Source organism: Sinohyriopsis cumingii, chromosome 2 (assembly GCF_028554795.1).
Source record: "Sinohyriopsis cumingii isolate HCF-2022 chromosome 2, ASM2855479v2, whole genome shotgun sequence".
Classification (NCBI taxonomy): Eukaryota; Metazoa; Mollusca; class Bivalvia; order Unionida; family Unionidae; genus Sinohyriopsis; species Sinohyriopsis cumingii.
Window position 1 is genome coordinate 137,797,022 of NC_142962.1, and position 27,057 is coordinate 137,824,078.

The 27,057-nt window shown below is 33.8% G+C and overlaps 2 protein-coding genes across 3 annotated transcripts in view; one reads left to right on the forward strand and one right to left on the reverse strand.

Moving 5' to 3' along the window:
- The window catches only part of LOC149805913 (DNA excision repair protein ERCC-6-like), a 53,160-nt gene extending 43,260 nt beyond the window's left edge, over positions 1 to 9,900 (reverse strand). The window contains exons 1-6 of the mRNA XM_089950677.1: positions 9,762 to 9,900; positions 8,477 to 8,867; positions 6,163 to 6,262; positions 2,197 to 2,317; positions 1,393 to 1,498; positions 261 to 397 (exon numbers count right to left, since the gene is read on the reverse strand). Of these exons, the coding sequence (XP_089806803.1) occupies positions 261 to 397; positions 1,393 to 1,498; positions 2,197 to 2,317; positions 6,163 to 6,262; positions 8,477 to 8,759 (747 nt within the window). The 5' untranslated portion in view covers positions 8,760 to 8,867; positions 9,762 to 9,900. The remainder of the gene's footprint in view (positions 1 to 260; positions 398 to 1,392; positions 1,499 to 2,196; positions 2,318 to 6,162; positions 6,263 to 8,476; positions 8,868 to 9,761) is intronic.
- A 111-nt stretch (positions 9,901 to 10,011) lies between these two features.
- The window catches only part of LOC149805914 (tether containing UBX domain for GLUT4-like), a 76,491-nt gene continuing 59,445 nt past the window's right edge, over positions 10,012 to 27,057 (forward strand). Inside the window, exons 1-4 of one of the 2 annotated variants that reach the window (XM_089950683.1) lie at positions 10,012 to 10,153; positions 18,545 to 18,603; positions 21,451 to 21,666; positions 23,277 to 23,358. In XM_089950683.1, coding sequence (XP_089806809.1) covers positions 10,076 to 10,153; positions 18,545 to 18,603; positions 21,451 to 21,666; positions 23,277 to 23,358 — 435 coding nt within the window. In that variant the 5' untranslated portion in view covers positions 10,012 to 10,075. The remainder of the gene's footprint in view (positions 10,154 to 18,544; positions 18,604 to 21,450; positions 21,667 to 23,276; positions 23,359 to 27,057) is intronic. The other variant, XM_089950682.1, reaches the window with a different exon arrangement.

A 27,057-nucleotide genomic window follows, 5' to 3' on the forward strand; every position in this document is an offset into this window, starting at 1 on the left:
TTACTTTGATAGTAACCCACTGTCATGATTCCATGTGCCCCAGCTCCATTTCTTAAGTCCTCTTAAAATCCATACTGCATACAGACAATAGCGTATGGAGTGATTCTTTCTAATCACTTATTCAAAACTAATTCATGTATGATAACATATGGAACTATGAAACTTGTTCCACTTTGAAGTTTTCCATTATGACTGTTTTTCTTTTTTATTTATATTCTCTAGACATGCATTTAATCAATTTAATACAAATACACAAGTACCTCTGATGGTCCAGGCATGGAATTAATGACAGTTCCAAATGGTGTCATTGCTCCAGTCCTAATTAGTTTTTCATGCTCTGTCTCATTCATTCTGGAAGAGCCAAGACCAAGCATCTCACTGTATTCTGGACTTGTGACTAAAAAGGTGTTTGACAAAATATATCACCAAATTTTAAAGAAAAGGGTTAGAAATCAAATCAACTGAGTTATCATATATATTTGCTTATAAGAAAAGTCCAACTACAAACTGCACGTAACCATATCTGCCATTGCATAATGTGCTGGCAGATCTGGGCTTGAGCAGTTTGTTACAAGTAATAAATAAAACAAACATGATAGACCCTGATCTGTAGGCTCATTATGCTATGGTAGATCAGGATCTTTGTTCTCTGCAGTTTGACTTGACTTATATGCAAGTATATATGGCATATTATGTTTTGGGTATCTTTAAAACTTTCAGAGAACAGGATATAATAAATTGGGTATTTTACTCCATGGATTGGTACTAACTGCATTTTTAAAAATATCTAAAAATTTCTAATGGAACATTTTGTGAACACCTAAACAGACAAAATGACTATTCCACACCATGTTATAAACATCCAAATGTTATATCTTTATGAGTCCATACAATGACTTCATGATCAACACCAATTCAAGATGAATTTATATTTGATTTGAGTGAACATTCTCACATTCATCAAGTACTATTTAAAACATGCACAAACATCTGAAATTTGTACTTAAAGCATTGTTTATATTGATCAAACATACAACCATAAAAGCATTGTCTGTGTTTATGGTAGGAGCAATATATGCTGAAAACTTTGGACTAAATGTTTAAAATAAAATTGTTTTGTGTAATTTGAAAACATTTAAACAATTTTTACTGTAGTTTGCATAAAATACCCAATGTGCAACTTATCGAGAGCTTTGTGGAAAAAAAACATTTTTACTTTAAAATTTATTTACTTCATGTTAAAATTTATTGCCTATGCCATGCTAATTAGACAAAAATGCCACATAGAATCATAACACTGATGACAATGCTGTTGTCACAACCACTGGAAAAGGTATATCTATTTCATGCTGTCTCCTGAAAGCAGGTTTGAGAATAAAAAATCTGAATAACCTTCTGCTTCTTCTGGCTCCTCCTTATCTGACCCCATCTCCTCGACCATTTTCAGTTTCTTCTGCAGAGATTTCTCTTTGGCCTTCAGGCTTTTAAGCTGACTCAGCTGAAGAAAAAAAAACACGAATTTAATAGTCTACGTTATGTCCTATGTCTCTATATCCCCACCCTGACCTCTTGGTAATGGTAATGAACTACTAAATTCTTTCATTACAGAGCGAAAACATCTAGCACTGATGTTAAAGGAGTAAGAAGTGAAGTGAAAGAAGCATAGTAAAGCATGCATGACAGCATGATGCACACATAATCTCACTGTGATGACTTTAAGACAACGGACTTATTTGTCACCAACTAATACATTGTGATCCTATTTTGGGACATTCTGCTATCAATATTGTCCAGTTTTTAGAGCATATTGAATAAAGGCAAAGAAGCATCATTTTGGATTCCAAAAACAGTATACATGTCATAACAGAAATTTCATAATCAACTGCACTGGGGCTATTTTCAGGGCTATTATATTTGAAAAATATGTGGCATTCAGGAAGGAAGTTCTTTAAAAATACATGCCAGGTTACTATGATCTCTCAAAGAGTTTATATGAATATGATAAAAAATTCTGAATTGCATCTTTGGGTGGCTGTTCCAAACATAAAGTGCCCTAGCTGGGTTCCCAAGCATATTTTACTGGAACAGCCCTCAGATAAAGTACTAACATTGACTGAACATTTACTGAAACAATAATGCTTCAAGTCACAAAGATAACATAGTTGAGAGTAGTATAATATAAATAAAAGTCCTTACTTTGTTTTCCTTTTGTTTCATAACGGACTCAAGCCTACGTTGTGTGTGCCCTGATTGCTTTGCTGTTCCACTAACTGCACTAATCACTTTGTCAAGTTGATTCACCTCCCTCTCCACCACGCTGTAAATATATTATTACTCCAAATTGATGACATTTTACAGGAAAGACAAATTGGCATGACTGTATATCTGTATACAAGGATATCTTCCAGGTGAACTGAACATTTATATAAATGTGCACAACAGAAGAAAATGTATAATAAAAATGTTAGATAACCAATTCACAAATAATCACATGATAAAGCCTATATTCCTGACTTACTATATTCATGCACTAAAGCACAACTGAGGAAATGAGGTTAATATTTATTATTAGAAAAAAGTGATGTTCATGTCCCCCCCTCTACCAACAGAACATAGTGTTGAACCTGCTTAATATGCTCTGAAGACAGAATACTTTTCCCCCAATAACATATATATAAACACCACTCCCTCAATAACTCGTCCTGATAACTTGCAAACCCGCTTATAATGCAGGGTCAGGCATGGATCCCATTTTTTAAACCAGAAAATACCAAAGAACATTCATCCCTATTTCTTGAACTTGAAGAAAATCGCAATCAAAATTTGTAACTGAAACGATATGTCGCTCATTTATGGTTGAAAATAATAGATTGGACATGCAAATTTTAATCAACATTTGAAATTATCAACTTTTAATTAGAAGTCATATAATTGGTTACATTTTCTATCCAAACGAAATTCTTGGTATACCGTAATTAAAGATATTCAAGGAAATTTTGATGAAAGAAAATATCACTATGCCTAGTTTATGCTGTACATTAATATTTAAATGCCAATTAAATAATTTTTATTAAGTGAAATTTGTGTTTTAATTCTATCTTTTAGTTCCTCTTAAGTGTAATCATCATATATGCAATGTGTATTTAAACGTAAAATGTGTCAAACAACCGTAACAACCATGTCCGCAAGCATTTCTCTGAGAATTAAGTGCCGACCGTGTTTTGATAACTGACTTGCAGAAGTATTTGTCGTATTGTTGCACTGCATTAAAAGCCGCCTCCTTTGTATTATCATGTTAATTGCTTTTGAATCAAATAAAGGAGGTGAAATAAAAGAAAAGTTAAAACTAAATGGCATGCAGATCCTACATATTACTTAAAATCTAGCGGCCATGGTCGTATGTAGAGTTAACTCATTTCAGTTGATCAAACACTATTACAAATGTTATTGTGTGTGTAAGATAATTGAACTACCTTAAACTAACCGACTCATTCATAACTGTGATCAAAGATAGCAAGGCAACCAAGCAAAACGAATACTTTGTAAAATAAAGGGCTGGGTTTCACAGATACGGACCATTGTGGGCAAGCAAGTTTCAGAGAATTCTTGAACTGGCAATTAGATATCCTCAAGGATGATAAGAAGTTTCAGTATTATTTCCAATGAAATCATGACAGCAATATTGTACTAATTGAACAATACAAAAATTGAGTTTTGATGTAGACGATTGTCTCATGAAATAAATGTCACTAGTTTTTGAGAAACAAAAAAGATTCTTGTTTGATGGTATATCAACAGTTAGTCTAGTTTCCTGCTGCTTTGACTCCCAACTTGGCACTATATGATTAAATACCACTCCAGGAACCAGACTAATCAACAAAATAAAAAGCAGTGACATAATACAGCCATGAAAAAAAAGCCATGTAAAGTTTTGCAAGCACGACGGTTTTTCTGTTTTATTTGTTTGTCCTGTCTATGTTTTGTATTTGAAAAAGACTCATTTAGGACCAAAAGCGCTTAGTCTAGTTAGATACTAGTTTTGCACTGTTTGTTGTCAGTTTATTGCATTTATCTTAATCAATCCCTGATACGTGTGATAACTTGCAGAATCCAATGTACTTGAAAGGACTGTTATTTGACATGATTTGTATTCTTTATATATATATATATATATATATATACATGCACAGAGGTCTCACTAGGATTTTAAAACTAAGAGTCCAGGACTCCCATTTTGGTAAAAATAGGAGTCCCACCATCAAAAGTTGCAGTCCCTTCTTTCCTACAGAATCAGCACAGATGTGAGTGCATCTATTTTTAGACAGAGAGGGTTTTGTAATGTAATCACTCACTTTAATATAGCTTCATTACAACAGTCCACTGACAGGATTGCAAATTTATGGTTTATTTATTTCTCTACGTCCTTGTAGTAATTTTTGGCAATGGTTAAATAGTATCAGAAAACAGCTTAGACCTTAAAGCGCATCTCGCGAATTCCACAACAAAGCATTGTCCCATATGTTTCTGACCTACATAATTTGCATTTTAAAGTTAAATCTTTAATAAAATAATACCTTGGCTTTGCTTTCAATGATTTGTATATTTTTCTGAAAATATTTGCCCGATGATTTACGAAAGCAGACAATCTAATAAACTGGTACATCCCAGACTTAGTGAAATCCGACATTATTTCCCGTTAGGCCTACTGGTTCACTTACAGTTTCAAACTAATTTTATGATGAAATAGTGTACAAGAGGCAGTTAATATATATCCAGATCACTGATTCTGATCTTAAAACACATGTTTGTATGTTTTATCATCAAAGGATATCATGCAGGAAATTTATAGTTGCTACCTTACTCGGAAAAGGGTTAATGGTCAATCAGCTATCAAAACATATGCTTGTGAATGGGCAAGAGTTTGTTTGTCAACATAATTTATATCAAAACTAGGCTAGCTACTGATGTCTTGATGAATACATTTCGCTACAACACTAGAACTGGGCTAAGGCCAGGGGCATTTTTACAAAAAGTATGGTCAGTCAATGTACCTCTTAAATAGCTCTTGTTCATCCATCAGAGTGATACTGAATTTTGCCAATCCAAGTGAGGATTTATTCCAAACACTAAGCTAGGCATCACACACATTCTTACACTTAGCTACTGTCCTATCCGAACTATCAATTCTAGCAGTTTTATCACTCTTCTGAATCTCATTACAATCTTCGTAAGTTTGCCGTTTAACCCAAAAATACTTATCCAAATTTACGAATGGCATTTTGCCTAAGTCTCAACATGTCTTGATTCCGAGGTCACGTGCATTACTTATGCCGATACATTTGGAAATTAACATAATAACGAAAGCTAAAGTTGTTTATTTGATGTACTTTTATAAATGACCACATTTACATCTCTGGGTCTTTCTGACTCTGAATTCAATCACTCTAAATATCAGTACATTTTACCACCCGGCTGCCAGCCAAAGCCTTTGAACTTGCCAGCCAGCTATTGCATCATTTTTTTTTAAAATATACTCTTATAATGGTAACATGTATGTACATCAAGGGGTTTTTCAGTCACTGAATGCTGTCATTGTAAATATAAGCACAGCTAATTGATCAACACATTTTCCCACAAAGCAGGTGGCTGAAGCAGGACTGGCAAGTCTTTGAATTTTGTCGCACACCTATTACATGCGTATGGAGGACTCCCGCCTCAGTGATTTTCTGCATCCCAGATCAAAAATTGGCGTCCAAATATGCATAATTAAGTGTTTCCGAGATCTCTGTATATATATATATATATATATATATATATATATATATATATCTCTTTTCTTTAATTTTATTGTAATTATATTCTTCTTTCAAATCTATTAATCAAAATTGTAAATATGGATTTTTCAAAGATAAGACACAACACACTATAAATATGGATTTTTTCATAGATAAAATACAACACACTATAAAACCTCTGCAAAGATCATTGCCCTTATTACAGAAGATCTACCAATGGCAATATGAATTTGACTGTCAAGTAGTTGCCTTATATCATATTACACATATTATTGATGGCAATATGAATTTGACTGTCAAGTAGTTACCTGATATCATATTGAACATCATATCAAAGGCAATATGAATTTGACTGTCAATTAATTACCTGATATCATACTGCACGTTTTTAAGGTCTTTATTCCATGCCTTTTTCTTTCTTTCTTCTTCCTCCTTGTTAAGAGCCTCATCAACTTGTGCAATAACACCTGCAATAGTCATATAATTCATATATCATATATACTCACTTATAAATTGAGTCAAACTGCAAACAAAGATCCTGATCTGCCATAGCATGATGTGCTGCAGATCAGGGTCTATGCTGTTTATTCTACTTATTACTCCTAACAAACTGCACAGACCTGGAGTATTATGTGATGGCAGATCTGGATCTGTGCAGTTTGCAGCTGGAATTGACTTCTATGTTTATTGTGGGGTTTTAAAAATTTATTTTTAACATAGCTTTAACAATGTGAGTCATATCACAATGATGTCTGCAATGTGGCAGTTTATAGTGACATCTGGCACTGGGGCATTATGCCACAGTCATGTGGCATCATGTTCCACCCAGTCACATTATCCTGGCATCAGGCTGACCAGTCCTAACACTGACCTTTTAAAGCTGAGCAACAAGTGAGGCAGCTGCTATTACCATTTTCTGCAAGTCATTGGTATGACTCACCCAGGGTTCAATCCCACAACCTCCTGCATCCAAGGCAGATGCTCTAATCACTTAGGTCCCCAGGTGGTCAAATCAAACATATAAGTGAGTACATATAGTAATTTATATCATTAAAAAGTGGGATAAAAAAACAAAATAAAAATGTTTACACTGAGCAAGGAAACTCCAACATTTTGGCCAAAAACAATGAACTTCACTAGAAGAATTAACAAATAATTTCAACACTATATACATGGCTGTTCACGTTGGACAGCAAGATGCCTTAGACAAGCAGTTTTTCTGTCAGACACCTGCTTGACAATTAAGAGTTTACTCCTGGACAAGTGCGATTTTTTAAAAACAAGACAAAATTTTATTTTCAAGACTTACGCACCACTTTTTTTCCATTACCATTCTCTTGCAGATCAACATTTATCTTTATAACCATGTTATAGTAAGTGCAGAGTCCAACATGGACCAGTTGCATGTGCCAATATGATGCAAAGAAATGTGATTATCCTAACATCGGCAAATGATATGTTTGCATACAATAATGGCTTTATTTACTGAGATTGGGATGAAATGTTGTTGCAACAAAGTACAGATAGATCTGCTGATAGTAAGTGATATGTTTAAGGACACATTTTTTTTTTTAAACTGAAGGTAGACATAGTATATCAGGACAGTAATGTTTTGGTTTGTCCAAAGCAGATGGGACATAAGCAACAATTTTTTTGTTTTGTAAAGAGTTCATTTTAAAGTCTGGAATTATGGATTTAAACTTTTGGATCATTATTATATAGTGTATCCAAAAAAATACATAGAGTTAGAGACGTTATAGATGCCTTAGTCCTATTATGTTCCACAATAAATGCAGATAGAAGTGAGAAGTAAACTAGAATCAGCATGAAACCATATAAGTTTATAACTGACAATTATTTATATTTGTTATTAATTATGTTCTGTTTACAAACTTATGCATCCTTTTAAGTTCTGATGCTATTTGCTATTTGGTGGGACAAGAAACTTCACTATTGCATTGGCATATTGAAAAATAAAATTAGCTTTTATTTTTACATGTCAACTAGAAAAGTAAAATGAAGAGGCTAGTCATTCTAAAAACAAAAAATGAATTTATATCTGACAGTACATCACATATAACAGTCAATGCTCTATTACAATTTAATCTTATAATCTAACAGTAGTCCACTCAAGGGGTCACTCAAGATGGGGATGACCATACCTAATAATACCTGTCAATGTGTAGCCCACACAATTTACAAATGCTACTCTTAGACACTATTACAGACAACGCTAAAGAACAAAAATTATTAAGTGAAAATATGTGGCAAATGGTAAGGAAAAAACTATATACCCCCTGATATAACCATACCACATTAAATGTGCTGCCTTTCAGAATAAAATCCAACAGCAGCACTAGATTACTTTTACCATAAAAGACTGGCATAAAAACTTTAATTTCATTATATGACACTGATACCAAATGAAGGAGTGCTACAGTTTTTCCTGACTTAAATGGTTTTGGGGGACTCAAATTTTTTTACATATTTTCCTCTTGAATATCCTGTCAAAAGTTCTATATAGTTTTACATTATTAGACTTATTGGACTATCTGAAAAATTAAGAGTCCAAAGATTTTGAGATTTCTGACAGTCTGAGATTCTCAATATTGGGTTTTTTTTAAAAAAATGTAGGATATACATTTTTTTCTCATATAAAATTTTATTTGTATAGTATTAACCTTGTTCAAACTCCTCCTGATTGAAGACATCAAGACCCAGTCCCTGAAGTTCAGCTGAGGCTTGGTCATCAAGGTGAGCCAATGGGATCAGTTCCTTTTTTACATGAAATACAGGCATGCTCCTCTTGTCTAATGCTAATCCATTGATGGAGTCCTCACCCTGAGATTGTGAAGAGTCTGATGCTGACATATTAAGAACTGCCAGAGGGATGGATGATGATACGTCTTGAAGACTGTCTTCTTGTGATGTGCATGTACTCATTTCTGTAACTGACGTTGCCATTTGTTTGATCTGTTTTCTTTTTGTACAGTTCACTATAGTTTCTTCCAAAACTTGAGCAAGATTTTGTCAAACTGATAGAAACATTCTTGCATAAACCCTACTGTTCACCTGTAAAATAAAGCAATGTATGATGAGGACAGCATTTTTGCAAAATTGCAGGACAAAACGAAGATGTAAATACATTGTCACAGAAACTGAAATATGGAGACATGCTCTCCATCTGGGGTTGGAATCCAAAGTTTTTCAATGCCATTTCACTATCTATAAATGTACTGAACGACAAATGAGAAGCATCATTTTCAAGTTGTTGTGGTACATCTGCAAATGAGTCGACATTTATGCTGAAACCTAATCCCTTCAGAAATTTCGACAACAGAGTTACATTATTTTTATTATTATTTCACTCTCATCGACATGTGAAGGATAAACAAATCTGGTACAAAAAGATTACACTGAATCTGGGGTAACCATTCTTAGTTTTATACTGGACAGTCCGGTTTAACCGACAATTGTGTTTCAAATTATCCTCAGCTGTGAAATTATGGTTTTAATTAATCCAAATACTAACTTCACTTTTAATCACTGCCTTTTAAAATGTTTTGCTTGTTTATATTTCTAATTATACGCTGTGTTTTGTCCAATTTGATCTATGTAAATTGTAAACAATATGCTGTGTGATTGTATGCCTTGCAAATCATGCTTGCTGTAATGCCTCATTTGTTTTATTTCGGTATAAAGCTCATTAGAGCTTATGTTGAATTTTTGTTTTAAATCACGCCGACGTTAATTATATCTTGTCTTAACTTGTCTGTTCCCTGCATATGTCAAATGAGTGCCTGGTTTTCTGTTGTTTAGTCAGTGGCCGTCATGCAGGAATCTAAAGAAGGGATTATTTTAGTTATGTAATTGAAACCTTTGCTTTATTTTGTCTTCGAAACCAAAAGGCAATATTTAAGTCAAAACTATTAACAAGATATACGTCGTCGAGCTGACAATACCAACCTTTAATTTCAACTAAAATTGCGAGATCTTGTGTTGAGTCTTTAGTTTGACCCAAAATATATTACACAATCACTATTGTGTATTGTTGTAAGCGGCCCGATTTGGTAGTTAACATTTGAGTTTCGAGGAAGTTAATTTACTCATTGGATACATTTGATGGATTAACTATGATAATATTTTTGTGTATGTTATGTCAATCTTTCTCATTAAATGAAGTATCTATGCCATTTTGCTTATACGGATATGACTTATTTTCAATTACATTGACGCATTTATTCTCCGTCATCAAAGGGAAATAACTTCTGAGTAAACAAATGGCGACTGTGCAGGTGCTGTGTCCGAATGGGCACAGACAAAATATCAAAATTACACCGAATACCAAAATCCTTCAGGTATAAGATGAAGATTTGCTTATACAAGAAAGTTAACGTTACGACTTTTAGGCATTGTCAATAATATTTTATTTATCTCCAAGATAAAGGGCTATAATAGATATTTACATTTTGCAATATCATCGGATAAAGATGGGTAATTATAGCACACCACAGGGAATCGTACAACGAAAATTAGGAGTATCCGTCCATGAGTAGAGGGGTGGGCTCAAATACGTGTTATATTGCTATAGGTTGGACCCCCAGCCCTCTATCCATTGACGGATACTTCTAATTTTATTTGTAACTAGCCCCGTGTAGCACACTCGGTGGCAGGACATTTCAGCCTCAAATATAATCCGCACGTTGCGGAGTCGATTCATAGCGACGTTAGCTCATTACAGATTCGGAGAACTCGTCTCGGGTGTCAGGAGAAGTCGAACTATGGTGGTTGGAGAATTCGCCCCATTGCATCTGGAGAAGTCGCCCAAAGCTCTTAGATACTAATTTGGAGATGTTGCTCCATGGTGGTTACCACTTTATTTGATTGTCATTTGAATTTTTCAGTTACCTAATTGAGATTATATTTCGTGGTAATTAGCATTTTTAATCAGTGCTCTGTAAAAACAGTAGTGAATTGAGCCATTAATACTCGGGTCTAAAATATAGTGATGGTGGCAATTTAATGTGTAATTTCCCTGAAATATTTCTTTAATATACGATCTGGTTGATTTAGGACTTATTCACACTGATTTAACCCCTCCGTCCTTCTCTTTCTATAGCAATTGTGTCCTTAGACCCCTGTATATATCGGACCATTATTACCAGTCATGGCTGTTTGCTGTTTTTGATGCTGTTTAGTACTATCACCATTGTGTGGTGTTATATCAGTCTTGTTTGTTCAAACTTTCCCAAATAATGAGATGATGTTAAAAAATGTAGTGCTGCCCCATTTATTACATCTCATATCACATTATTTTACAGTTTTCTAATTTTCCTGTTTTGTCTCCATCATCAAAAGCAAACCCTTTACTGTAACTGTTTATTTAACTCTTTTTTTTTAATGAAGCCCATTATTTTCACTGGAATTTAATTTTTGCCTCTTAGTTTTGCAATGTTCCCTACATCTTGAGCTCCACCCTCTGGAGATGATGCAGTTGGTACATTGATGTCATAAGCTTGGCTGTAACATAGGCTTGGCTGTAATAGAACTATGAAGCAAACTGTTGATGACTATACCAATAATGAATGAAAATTTCATCTTCTTTTAGAACTGATATAATTAATGATAACAGATTGACTTCTTCATTAATATGTAAGGCAATAATGACATCTCTGTCTCACTTCTACAGACAATTTGGGGTGACTTTACCAACCGCCCTTGGTGAGTTCTCCATGGGGCAAGGTCTCCCAAGATAAGCTCTCCGTGTGGCAAGTTCTCAATGTCCACAGTCAGCCCATACCTCAGGAGTCTAATGTTTTATCACTAAAATAGGACAGACATTTGTGATGTCAAGAAACCTTATCTATAGATTAAATATACATGTGTGGAATGTTTTCTGCATAATTTAAGTATGCAGAATGGAAAAAAAACTGCTTTATGATATCTTTTGAAATAATGTAATTCTACAGTTTAAGACATTGACCAGATATTTATGTTTAGGGGTTGATCCAAAACCATATTTATTGGGGTCAATGCCCTACATTGTAAGACTTGCCAAAATGATGCTTTATTTCCTTGGGATGATTAACTGCATTGAATTTCTTAATTCTATTTGATTTATATTACCAGAGATAACTCTTGTTGTTTTGTATAAGAGTCTTAAAATGCATTCATTACAAACTTTGCATTTCCCAAAGCTTGTGTAACCATACTTGACTATAATAAGTTCCTGTCACAGGGCAGTGTAAGTTTAAAACACTGGTCAACTTAGTATTTTCCACCACTAATGGTGAATTTCTAAAGCTCTTGCATCTTGCTAAATTCCAGTCAACTAAACTGAATGTAAATATTGCATAAAGACTTTTCATTTAAATTAAAGATAGGTAAAATGCACGCACATGTATTACAGGGGACAGCTCCAGACTAGAGATCTTCAGACTGAAAGCTGTGATGCATTGAGCAGGAACAATATCTTCAACACCCAAGTTTTATAAGCTTTTGTCCTGTCAGTTTTATTCATTAGCCTATTTACCTTTGAAATTTTGTTTTGGACATAGTTGGTTTGGTCTTAAGAAATATAGTAGCTCTAAAAATAACATCATTCCATGAATAAATTGTTGAACTTAAGTGTACATGATATAGTTAATGTGTATGTTTGAGTGATTTCTTATGATAATTGGAGTTCTAGTATTGAGATCATTGCCAGCATTTTTTAAAAAGAAAATATGTCTTATTGTTCAGATTTTCCAGTCTGAGATAATCTGAATAGATTTGTATCATTTTGTGAATGCATTATGTTGTCACAGCTGATCTTTAATTTACTTGATGCAACCATTGCCATTTTAGTGCTTAGTCCGGTCAGCAACTGTATTCATTATTATAATCAGTTATAATCATGTTTGAGATAAAATTTTAGCAATGATTTAGACTTGTGTTTTAATAAGTTGATTTTGTTAATTTTTTATACATGTATCTATTAGACATATTACTATAAGCAACATAAAATCTGCCATGATAGGTCATGGACTTCATTTAGGGCTGGTCATTGGGATATTTCGGTACTGTACATAGTATATGTACATGAACTTAGAACTTTTAAAATAAGAAGAAAAACAAGCACCAGAACTGCAACCAAATTTCTTTATGGTTTAAAAGAAAATACATAAATGTTCTTTATTGCCAAGCAAGGGTATAATGCAGCCTGGTTGACCCACTTTGACCAACATTGAACTTGCTAGGTACTTTAACCTGCAATCCTAACAAAAGATAATTTTTCCAGACAAAATGTTTGGGAAGTAGCATAATTTTCATTAGCACATAGTTTATCTGGATAAAGGGAAAAGTCTATATTTTAATGCCCAGATACAGCAAAACCTCTTGAAAGACCAAATTCTTAGTTCATAGATTTATTGATTACAGTATTTACCATATATCTTTGGATACCATATTTCATTGGACACCATAAATTAAGTTTTAAAGTACTTTTTTGTGCACTGTATGTTCTGGGGCACATCTTTTTTTGTGGTTGAAAGTAGTGGGACACATTTTGAATCATTCAGGATATTACATTCAGAAAATGCACTTGAACTTAAATTTCATTACATAAACATATTATACTTTGTTCTTAAGATAAGACTCTTTAATCTACTGTAGCATCACCTCATCAACCCAGCCCTTCTGTTGGATGAATATTCTCTCACACTGTGAAAAGTTATCATTGGAGGCAATACATCTCCTGCTGCAGAAATTTCATGGACTAAAGTTATATTTTTTTTATCTGCATAAGTCGTGTGAATTCTCACTTTTACCCCCCTTCTTGTTGACAGTTCATCCAGGATCAAAGTACACTTGAGTTTCATTCATGTTAATAATCATATTGTTGGCGAAATCATCTTCTTCACTTCTGGCTTTCATGAATTCATTAAAATGATTTTGTTTTCTCCTCCAAACCTTTTGGAGATGCTGGGTCATTGATGTCCATGCATAAAGTACTAGATTGGGTCTCTTTAAAAACTGTTCCATCATTTCAATTTGTTTTCAAAATTCCCATTAAAACTGGTCAAAAAGAACCAAAGTTGACTTCCCTATGTTGGCTGACTTTGTGTATAGTATGCATAAAAATCTTCAGTGTTGGCTTTCCAGGGTCAGCTTGCTTTGTATTACAATAACCTTTGTATTTGATATCCTGTTGGTAAGTTAAAACAATGAGTTTATTGCTCGCTATTTGTTTTCCTTATTTGATCATAATTAATACAAATGGTCATTGATGTTTGCAAGGTAAATAGTATACAGAACATTAACAAACTTTAATAATACTTTTTATGACCCTTGCTAGCAAAAATATTGTCATTTGCACTCACAGTAAAAGTGAGATACTGTCATATAGTTAACCTGATAACATACTCCTACCTTAGAACAACCAAACATGATTTGTTTCTCTATATTTACAGTGAACAATGTGTTGTGTATTATCTGGCATAAGCAAATACACACTATAATAGGGATGCTTATGCTACATATACAGAGTTCTTAGATATGTTTTTATCTGTAATAAATCACTTATATTATAAGAAGTAATGAATAATAACAATACAGGGTTAATTTCTTTCATTTTATTAGTAAATAAACATTTTGTTTATCAGTATTATTGTAACATGCACGGGGGAGGCATAAATTCAACACAAATTTATATTGTTTCTTATGTCTTGGGACATATGACCTAGGTGAGGAGAAAAAGTTTCACTTTAAGTAATTGGACTTGAAAAAAAATCATTTATTTTATTGTGTTCCAAGATATATGGTATATAGTGTTGTGACCTGTTATGAGAGTCCACCTGTCTTGAAAGACCATGATTCTTTGGGTATAATGGGTGAACTATTAAGACAGATTCAACCAGTAACTTATTTACATTAATGATGGAAGTCATCCCTCAAAGGTTTATAGTTTCAAGAGGATTTGCCAGTTTTCCCTACCTCAGAGACTACATTACACTAATTGAGCAGTTTAAATGTACAAGTTTTTAAACCTTTGATGCATTCCACTTTGAACTACAAAATATGGATGGAAATAAAACTTTAGTGAATTTTAGTAAGCATACTCATGTCACTAAATGTATATTGACCTTAATTTTTTTCTTCAAATTCTGCTAGTTACCAAAAACAGGAATAGATCATGAATTTGTAACAGGAATTACATTTCAGTAACAAGTGGCATACATGCCAACCATTATGCTTTTGGCATAATCAATTGGTTTTTTTCCACTAAATTATGCCTTACGCATAACTGTATTTGGATTACACGTTTTCAGTATATCCCCCTCCCCAAAAAATTAATAATTTTTTTTCTCATTTTTATTAACATCCCATTAATCCCACAGACCATATTCTAGAAAAGACAGCTTCTATGTAACTTCGGCATAATTGTACACTTGTTCAAAGACTTTCATGCACTTTCCTAAGTTATTTTTTATTTATAGCAGTTACCCAATTTCCAAGAAACATGCTGGTTTCTAATTTTGACCTTGGTTTCTATTTATAGCAACTGTATGGCTTAGTTAGGAGAGAACAGACGGTTTTCTAGCTTTTGATCTTTGCTCGCAGATTCTTTGTTCTAATTCATATCTGGTTTAGAACCAGTCTTTATGTATTTGGTGCTAAAAGTCAACTCAGATTTATTGTAGTCTATGCATGTGTGGGAGCAAAAATGTTTGTTTTTTTTAAAAATAATTTCACAGATGGATTAGGAAAAGACGAAAAACCGATTCAGAGATGAATACATGAATTACACAATACATCAATCCATTCTAGGGCAGCTTCATGCCCGTTACAGGCTACATGGAAAGGATTTTAATATTGGTCATGGTGGTAAAACAAAGAAACCTTGAATTAGCTCATTTTACTAACTCCAATACTAAGGTAACTTCTTTTTTACAGCAGAACTTAATTCTGGACACAAATTTTATAAATGCAGAGGCATTATCTACCGAGTTCTTGATAGAACATGGACTACCCCTGGTGGTAGAAGACTACATTAGTCCTTTGTTCAAACAGATGTTTCCCGATTCCAAAATTGCAGAAAATATGCATGTGCAAGAACAAAATCATCTAATATTGTTAGGTGTTTAGCAGAAGATACCTCACTTAAAATTGCAGAAGCCATGAAAATTGGGCATTTTAGTATTGCAACAGACAGGAGTAGTGATTATGACAAAAAGTTGTACCCAGTCTGTGTAAGAGACTTTGACAATAAAAAGGGCAAAGTCAGAGTGCTCTTCTTTCATTACCAGCATTAACAGTAGATTCCACTGGAAAAAACGTTTTTTTATCTGCTTGATAATGCTTTGAATAAACATAAGTTGGCAGAACATATCCGGTTGTCTCTGTCATATGATGCACCATGCTGCAGGAAAGGCTGCTGATGAATTAGAAGGAGAACTCTTGAAGTATCAAGTTGGCACTCTACCTGACAGTGTACTTCATGCGGACAGAGTTGATTTTTGTCATCTTATTTCCCAGCTAAAAGACCCAAAAACTGTAAGATATAAATTTCCTCTTCTCTCTCAGGTTATAAAAGGAATATTGGTTCTTTACCATTCTAATGTTGACTGTGAGAGATTGTTCAGTATTGTTAACAAAAGTAAAACTGAATTCAGATCCAGACTCTGTAACCCAGCACTTAGTGCTTTACTGGTATGCAAAACATTCATAGTCTCAGCTGAAATGCAATATGAGAGTCTGTTGCTTTTTAAAGCTCAAAGTGTTATATACGAAAACTTGAAGCACTAATTGATGTTAAAAGTCCAGAGGGACAAATAAATCATTTTTTACATATGCTCATTGCATTTTTGTCATGTTATATGTGAATTACTCTTTTTCTGCTTGGATTACTCTTTTTGTCCACTTGGATTGCACTTTTTCCTTGCCAGGGGTTGGCATGTATGAATTGGTTTCATTATTGCTATCTTAAACTTTATGTCATTAAATATGAGCATCTCTCTGAATTTAGAAAATCGTTAAAAATACATTTTTAGCAGATTACCAATGAGTCAGAATCTACATTTTTGGTGGTTATTGTTTTACAGTTTTAATATTTTTTGAAGAAACATGCTGTAGAATATCATCTGGGTTGAGTTTTTTAATGGTACCATTGTTTTTGTTTTAGTCTTGTGTATATGTTTATATCATTACCTTGACAAAAAGATGTGAGGTTTTTTTTCAGAATTGAATGCTATCAAAATTACAAAATATTGTCCTTTGATTGGTTATATGAACATAATGGAAATGAAAAATGGTTGCTTCATTCTGACCAAAAGGGAGTAATTATGTCAAATTGCTAACTACTGAAAACACTGAGTATTGAAGGGCAGATAAATCGCTGAAAGTAGTGAAGGGTGATCAAATAAAATGCTGTGGTTAATGAAGGGCAGTCAAATAAAATGTTGTAGGTAATGAAGGGCAGTTATATAAAATGCTGTAGGTAATGAAAGGCAGTCAAATAAAATGCTGTAGGCAATGAAAGGCAGTCAAATAAAATGCTGTAGGTAATGAAGGGCAGTCAAATAAAATGATGTGGGTAATGAAGGGCAGTCAAATAAAATGATGTAGGTAATGAAAGGTTGTCAAATCAAATGCGGTAGGTAATGAAAGGCAGCCAAATAAACTGCTGAAGGTAATGAAGGGCGGTAAAAAAAAATGCTGTGGGTAATGAAGGGCAGTCAAATAAAATGGGGGCCCCGAGTGGCCGAGTGGTCTAAAGCGCTCTCCGTTATGGATCACTGCCATCTCACCGCTGTCTGCGTGGGTTCGAGTCTCGGATTCGGCTAATGTGGGTATGTGAGAAAGCTTGCCAGTAGCTTCTCGTGGGTCGGTGGTTCTTTCCGGTGTTTTCCCGGGTTCTTCCTCCACCATTAATACTGGCCGCCATGTATAGCCTATCGTGTGCTGAAAAATGGCGTTAAACCCTACAACAACAACAACAAATAAAATGCTGTAGGTAATGAAGGGCAGTCAAATAATATGCTGTAGGTAATGAAAGGCAGTAAAATAAAATGCTGTGGGTAATGAAGTGCAGTCAAATATAATGCTGTAGGTAATGAAAGGTGTTCAGATAAAGTGATGTGGGTACTGAAGGGCAGTCAAATAAAATAATGTGGGTAATGAAGGGCAGTAAATTAGATATGGTGAGTAATAAACGGCAGTCAAATAAAATGCTGTGGGTAATGAAAGGTGGTCAAATAAAATGATGTAGGTAATAAACAGCAGTCAAATAAAATGCCACGGGTGATGAAGGGCAGTCAGATAACATGATGTGGGTGATGAATGACAACTAATAAAATGCTATGGATAATGAATGAAGTGTGGTCAAATAAAATGCTGAGTAATGAAGAGGAGTCAAGTAAAACACAGGAGGTAATGACGTGTGGTCAAATAAAATTATAACCATAATATCAAGTAGCAGTATTGCATTGAAACAAACTCAGATATATAATCTCAGCAATTGAAAAATTTTAAGATAGTGTTAATAAAACTGCTGGCTGCTAAAATGTAACCCTGGCAAAAAATTCAGGTACCAACAATTAAAGTATACACCTGCATATTTTGTTGTCACCAAAGTTAAATGTGAATAAAATCTGAACTAAAAATCAGTCTCCTTACCAATTTTTTTTATTGAAAGTTTTTGCTTCTTTATATTTTATGATTTATAGTAAGCATAATATTTACAGGAGAAAGTAATATATTTTCATTTGCAGATTTTAGAAGAAGTTTGCCAGAAACAAGGCTTTATGCCACCTGATGACTTCAAACTTGTGTAAGTTATATCAGCTTTGAATCTTATGTACCATATATACTCCCTTATAAATTGAGTCCATCTGCAAACTGCACAGACCCAGATCTGCTGTTGCATAATGCACCAGCAGATCTGAGTCTATGCAATTTGTTAGAATTAAAAAAGTAGAACAAACAAACATAGATGCTGATCTGCAGGTGCATTATGCATCTTACATCAGATCAGGATCTTGGTTGTTTATAGTTTGAGACGACTTTTATGACAAATTTCAGGACATAGCAAACAATGATCATTTATTTAGATAATATGACCCATCCCCAAATTTAAAAATAACAATATTTAGTATAGTCAAAACCTCAAAATTTAATGCCCATTAAAATGAATGAATTCACAATAGGTGCATTAACCTATATGTTTATGTTTAGATTTTCCATGCTCAGTATTTCAGAATTGTGAATGATGTCATCATTTTTTTTCTTGCCTATGATGAATGTTGTACAAGGTGGCAACCACTAAGTCCATCCATCTGTCAGTTCATCTGGTGTCAACTTTTGTCTGAAGTTTTGTAACGGGCTGTATCTCATGTTTTCACCATTGAATCATCAGACATTGCACACAAATAATGCTTTGGGGTGGGGTGGGATAGAATGATCCTAGATATTACTGGAAAATGAAATTGAAAATCAAGATTGCAGGGAGCAATTGTTTAAATTTCAGGTATGCGGTAAGTAGTGAAAGTTTCTGGCTCTGGCAATACTGTCTGTTATTGATATGGATGAATTGATCTTAGTCAAAGTGGAGATGTTTGCATTAGAATATAAATATCACTACTAATGTGGAGATCAAGGTCAGGATCATAGAGATAATGTTTTTTGTTGAGGAAACAAAAACTCATATCACATGCATCTACATTGGCATCAGACTTTGAACTAAATTTACCAATGTACATGGCACATCCTTGGGGAGTGATGGATACAGGCATCAATGTTTAAGGTCACCGGGTGAATGGTTTCGATTTTTGGGGTAAATTTACAAAATCTGTTTGAAGGATAAGTATCTTTTGTGTCCACACAGGCAAATACAGGAAGAAGCCTATCCATTTTGGGGTCAAAGGTGAAGGTCACTGACTGAAAGTAGAAAAATGGTTTCTTCACAATAACATTAGTTCTACATCACATACCTAGACTAAACGCTGAATGACTTTCACTTGGGGTGAGGAAAAGTCATATTTTTAGGTTCAAAAAGTCAGAGGTCACTGGGATTGAATGGAAAAAAATGCACAATAACACTGATTGTACATCTCACACCTGGATAAGATTTTATGAATGGTTTTATATTGACATAAAGTAAAGCCCATCAGTTTTGGGTTGAAGAAGTGAAAGGTATAGGTCACTGTGATTGACAGAAGAAAATTGATGTCAATACAACAACATTGGTTCTGCATCAGAGACTGCAACCAAACTTTGTAGATGGTTTGCACTTTGAGTAAAGAAGAAATCTTTTAATTTTTGGGTCAAAGGTGAAGGTCCATGACTGAAAGAAGAATAATGGATCCACATAGTAATATTAATTCTGCATCACCCTACTGAATCAAACTCTGTGGATGGCATTCACTTAGGATAAGGAAGAACCTTATTAATTTGGGTGTCCAAAGGTCAAGGTCGGTTTCACTGAAAGAAGAAAAATTGTTTTTGCCAAATAATTGTTCTGCATCATAAACCTGGACCAAACATTGTAATTGATTGGCACTTGGGGTAAAGAAGAAGTCTAATAATTATTTGGTCAATAAGTCAAAGTAAAGGTTACTGTGATTGAAAGAAAAATTGCTTCTGTACAGGAAGATTAGTTCTGCATCACACATCTGAACCGGATTTTATGCATGGCTAGCACGTGGAGTAATAAAGATGTGTTAAAAGGTTAAAGGTTAATGTTACTATAACTGAAAGACTAAAAAAAATAGTTTTTGCACAAAATGTAATATCCTGGCCATGTATCTTCAAAAACATTTGTTGATAACTTACACATTGGGTTGGAGAGAAGCTCCTTGAGAGTTGGCTGTCAAGGTCAAAGGTGACTGATAGAAGAAAAGTGGTTTTTACATAATAACTCAAAGTCTAAATTGTGTACCCTGATCAAAGTTTGTGGAGGCTTGCACTTACGCTATGGCAGAAGCCTATTGAGTTGGGGATAAAAATGGCAAAGATCAGGGTTATTATGACTGAAAGAATTTTTTCATTTCAGAGTTACTATTGTTCTGGAAGTAAATTTCCTGGAAGAAACTTTATGAATGGGTGCTTAAGAAACCTTTAAATTCTTGGTCTAGGGGTCAGAGGTCATAGCTATGATAAGTCTAATAAGAAAATATTACTTTTTGTGTTATAAGTTTAGTTCAAGACCACATATTTTTTAACTAAAAGTTGATGTCATCGCATTCCTTTGGTGTCCAGAAGTAACTGTGACCTTGTGCCTGCATCAAGGACTATTAAACATGATGCATATATACTGTGCCTTTCAAAGTACTCATTTTAAAACTAATGCATTTGTAAATGAATTTTATATAATTTCCCTTTACTTGTGACATTTGTAAGGAAGAGAATGCTTGAAAGGAAAAAAGGATTGTTAAAGTAGAGTTAACAAGGATTCTTCATGTTGATAGTACTTTAAATTTGAGGATGTTTTATTGACAGATCTTTAGGAGTAGAATGTTCAGTTAGTGAATTAGGATGACAAGATCTGAACCAGTAAAGCATGTTTCGTATCACCATTTTGTCCTTCCTATTATTTATTTTGGGTATTTTGTCTGGGTTTTATTTTCGATTGAACATATACCTGATAATCTGAACTTTACACCCCTTCAAAAATTTGTAGACATGGAAGAAAGGATTTAGACACAACTCTATCTGTTCGTTATACAAATCTTCCCAACAATGCCAAGCTGGAACTTGTCAAGTCACACAAGATTCGTTCTGAGAGCAATGTACTTGTGGCAGTACAGCTTGAGTCTGGAGAGAGGCTGCAACAGGAATTTTCCCCAGGGACAACTCTTTGGGAAATACTTTGTCACTGGGAAGAAAAACCTGACAGGTTAGTATATCAGACATGCATGGTATAATATTAACTTACCGATAGTCATCCAACATTTGGCCCTTGAACCAAATATTTCCTAAAAACAATACTAGATGAAAAGCAAAGTGAAGACCAAGGAGGTCATAAGAAGATGTGGAGTGTTACTTGTTGCAGGAAAAATGTTAAAGTTTAACCTTTTTTATTCCAGTTTTATCATAATGATATGCCATTTTCTGTTTTTTTATTTTCCATGTTTGCTTTTTGAGAACAAAATTCAGCTGCAAAATAATTTTAAATCTTTGTGATATTTATTAGCCGTTATTTGGATTTATGCAGTTTAATTCTAAAGGCAGATTATAACTAAAGATAGAAATAAAGCAAAATTAAACTTAAAAGATTATATTTTATCCATTTTATCAAGATTACTGTGTGAGATACAATTTTGAGGGTTGCCAAGATTAAATAAATCTTTTATTGAAGTCATGCCTTGTTAGTTAGAGGTCTTTTTATGTAATGGGTTGTTGTTGTTGTTGTAGGGTTTAAACACCATTTTTCAGCACACAATAGGCTATACATGGTGGCCAGTATTAATGGTGGAGGAAGAACTTGGGGAAAACCCCGGAAAGAACCACCAACCCACGAGAAGTTACTGGCAAGCTTTCTCACATACCCACATTAGCTGAATCCAAGACTCGAACCCATGCAGACAGAGGTGAGATGGAAGTGATCCATAACGAAAAGCGCTTTAGACCACTCGGTTACTCGGGGGCCCCTGGGGTGGGTAATTTTGGAAATGCATGTGAGAAAGTTCCATATGTTAACAATAATAATTTGTGTAAATACTAAATCACATGATGCCTTTCCATTTATTCAAGTTTTAACTTTATTATCCCAATACTTTTCCATCAAATGTATGGATTTTTTTTTATACCTTCCATCAGTCCATTACCATACCTCTTTAACCACTTCATGGAATTTTGTAAGTTGTCTTACCCACATGATAACCATCTGTATGTGGAGTGTTATGATTGGTTCCAGCCACCAAGGTCCCTCAGAGGAGTTGAAAGGTTAAATGTACAAAAAGTTTGATTAATATGACATTTGAAAATATTTTATGACAGAACTTCATATGTGCAGTCATAGAAGTAAGTGATTATGATATATGTGATGGATTTGTATGACTTCTGGATCATTGTCCAGGGGTGTAGATGAATAATGGAGGGTGTGTCTGGTGGTGAGTTGGAATATGTAGTAAAAGATATTAAATGGCTAGCTTTGGTTTAACTTTACATTAAATGCATTTCATGATCAAACAATTTTATAGTGTACATTCTCAACAGATTATATCGAAACATAATGTAGTCTTTCAGATTGAGAATACGAAGTCCATAAGGTGAAAAAATAAAAGTTACTTTGAGATGGTCTGACACATAATCTTAATGTGCTGGAACCTAGAGCTGCTGAGATTCCAGCTTCCATATGATTATTCCATCAGGTATGATTAGTATGTTCTGTTATTGACTTTAGTGTCATAGATTTACCTTGAATACATTCATAAACAATAAATTCCAAACACGTTTTTAAAATCTTTTTTTAACAAAGATAATGTGACTTATGGTGTTTTGCAGTCCATACAAGGACAAGTTGACATCAATAGACTCAAGTCAGAACCCATCAATCCAACCTGTTTGTATCTATATGAGGGAAGAGGTAAGTACATTAAGTTTGTTTGTAAAAAGAAAATATTTCCACAGGTTAAATACCTGAGTGTTTTTAAAAATAATCTCCACAGGCTAAATACCTCATTTTGTGTTTATAAATATCCTCAATAGGGTAAATACCTCACTTTGTGTTTATAGATAACCTCCACAGGTTAAAATACCTCATTTGGTGTTTATAAATGACCTCCACAGGTTAAATAGCTCACATCATGCCTAAAAATATCTTCCACCAGTTAAATACCTCACTTTGTGTTTATAAATAACTTCCATAGGTTAGGCATCTCATTTTGTATTTATGAATAACATCCAAAGGGTAAATATGTTTGTAAATAACCTCAACAAGGTAAATACCTCACATTGTTTATAAATAACCTCCATAGGGTAAATACATCATTATGTTTGTAAAAACCTCAACAGAGGAAATTCCTCAGTGTGTTTATTAATAACCTCCACATGTTAAATATCTCACTTTGGGCTTGTAAATATCTTTCACAGGTTAACTACCTCACTTTGTGTCTGACTCATCAGTACTGTACAAATTATTTGTATAAATGTTGTAACAACTTTCATTGATTCTGTGATGTCATGCAGTATAGAAACCAATTCCCAGATACATACACAAATTTAAGTACTTCTGAAAATGTTATTTTCTTACAAAACTATGCAAATTGATACAAGTAGACATTTTCTGCCATAAAGGTTATTATAAAATCAGATTGTGTAAAGCTTTACCAGAACTACAGACTCTGATCCTTTGTAGCCACCTTGTCAAGGAAAGAAAATCCTTCATTTTCAACTGAGTGTGCAGTTTTACAAATGCCAACCAGTTAATCTGGTTTGAAGTATGTGATTTTGTGCAGTGAGCTGTTAAAAAAATGTGCATGTCACATTATAGCAGTTCTTGTTTTCCAAATATTTACTTTGACCCATGGTCAAGCAGCCATAGATGAAACTTGGTAAACATTAACATAAGAAAAGGTTTATTTGCTCATTTACATCTGCGTTCCTGCTTATGTCCTTGAATAGCATAATGTAAGTAATGCTGATTTACTTCATACTGAGAAAACTCAGTTTATAGAGATTTTTTTTCTCTTCTTAAATTAAGTTATTAAGTATGTGAAAATATCAATCAGCATAGTTTCTAAATGTAATATTTAGTCATTGGTTTGAACCCAGGGTCTTTATCTCCAATTCAAACAACCGTATTTACCATATATATTGAGACATGATAAAATATATTTTTTTTCCTGTCCCAGAACTTGTGGTGAAAGTTTTTTCACCTAGTTCATTATGTCCCAAGACTTAAGAAACAAAATAAATTTGTATTGAATTTGTGCCCCCCCCCCCACTGCACTTTGCAATAAAATAGATAAATAAAACACTTATTTGATAATAAAAAGAAAGAATCTAACCTTGTGTTATCATTTATTTCTTTTTTTCCATCATGAGTATTAAAGAATAAAATATATCCATGAACTCCATATATATATAGTGTAGACTTCCATGCTGTGGCATGTATTGCTTATGTCCAATAACACGACACTTTGTTCATTGATATGAACATTGAAAAACAAATTGTGTTTGGTTATACTCAAAGGTTTGAATATGTTATCCGACTGAAAAGTGGAGCCAACAAAATCGCAGACAAGAAGTAAATAATCAAGTGATATCTTGAAGACAACTGTTATTCATGCATGGCATGGTGTTAGGTGCAAAATAACCAAGATTGAATTAAATCCTGTTCTACTGTATGACAGTATCTCGCAAATAAAAATCATTATTTGAAAACACATTCGCTTGAGTGCAATTGACGATCTTTTTGCCAGCATGTGTTACAAAAGAGTCTTTAAAGCAAGTTATTGCAGTGTAATTTACCCACAAACATCAATGCTCCTTCATATCAGTTATAACTACAGATGCCAAGCACATAGAAGCCCAGACGGTGAATAAACACAACAGACAGTAAGCAGTAAACTCCTTCTTTGAACTTATTGACAGGATATCAAAGACAAAGGTTATTTTTATTACAAAGCAAGCCCAGAACATTCATTGCACAAAAAGTTACTTTTAAAATTAATTTATGGTGTCCCAATAAATACAGTGTCCCAGCATATATGGTAAATATGGTATTCATATTTTAGTACATTTTAAACTTTTCAAACCATTTATGATTTTGCACCATATTTATAATAGTGTGCGTTTAAATACCATGTCATAGAATTACTTAAACATGCACGTGTATGAGAATGTAGTACAAATATATAATAATTACTTTAATTGGATGACATTTCTCTATTCACTGTTCCATGCTATGACTGTGTGAATTTTGTATTTTAGCAAAGGGTATAATTTATATTGTTGGATGTGCTAATTATGTAGATACTTCTACTATAGCTATTGTACATTGCATATAAATAAGACAGGATATTAATATTAAACTTATTGTTTATACATGTGACTAAGAAAAAGGAAGTTTGGAGTGGATATAGTGTTGTTAGTGTTTGTTTGAGTATTTGTTCATTCATATATAAAATTTTGTTTGTTTGAATGTTACAGCCTCAGTATCTTTGACAGTATTTCACCTTGCTCATGAAAATTAACATGTGGTTACCTCCCAAGAAGAATAACTCAGCCTTTTAAAAACTAGGTCACAATGACCTACTTTTCAGGATAGGGTGCTTTTGTATTTCAGCCATCCTTTCATTTCAACCTCTGTATCTTGGACCCAGTTTTGGTTCACAGATGCATCTCCACAATAGTATATCATCATTGTCCAAATTAGATAACTGTAACCTAATCTCTCTTTCACCAGAACTCATGAATATTGGTATGTGGATGCACCTCAGCAAGAGCAGTCTGGGAAAACTAGGTCACTGTGACATAATTTTGATGTTTATTGACTTGTTTGTCATGTATTATCTTTGACTCTATTTCATCATTAATCATGAAAATTGGTAATTGGATGCAGTTGAAGGTGATAAACCCAAAGCATACAAAACTAGGTCACTGTTACCTAGTTTTCATGCTCACGTGACTTTTGTATTTCCAACCACTTGTTTATTATTTTACTCTCAGTATTTACAACCCTATCTAAGTACACTTTTGAAAATTGGTATGTTAATGCATCTGAATGAGAGTAACTCAGCTGCACCAAAGTAGGTTACTGTGACCTATGTTTCATTCTGAGTGACTTTTATATTTTCAACCACTCATTTGCTACACCCTCAGTTGGATCCTACTTCACCAACAATTATGAAATTTGGTATGTAAATGCATCTCATGAAGAGTAATGCCATCTGTCCAGAATTAGGTCATATATTATCAGTAAGCTTAACGGCATTTGCATTATCAGCTTTTTATTCATTGCACCCTCAGTATCTTGGACCTGATTTCAGTTATACCCAGTATAATTGGTATGCATATTCATGTCAAGGAGAGTGACTCAGCTATACCAAAACTTGTTCTTTACAACCTAGTTTTCCTGTTGAAGTGACTTGTGCATCAGCATTTTTTTGTTGCATCTTTAATATCATGGAACCCATTTTACTAACCTTTGTGAATACTGGTACGTTGATGAACCTCAGTGAGAGTTACTCAACTGTACCAAAGCTGGGTCACTGACCTGATTTTCATGCTTGAGTGACATTTGTATTTTCAGCCATTTGTTTGCTGTATCTTTTTACCTTAT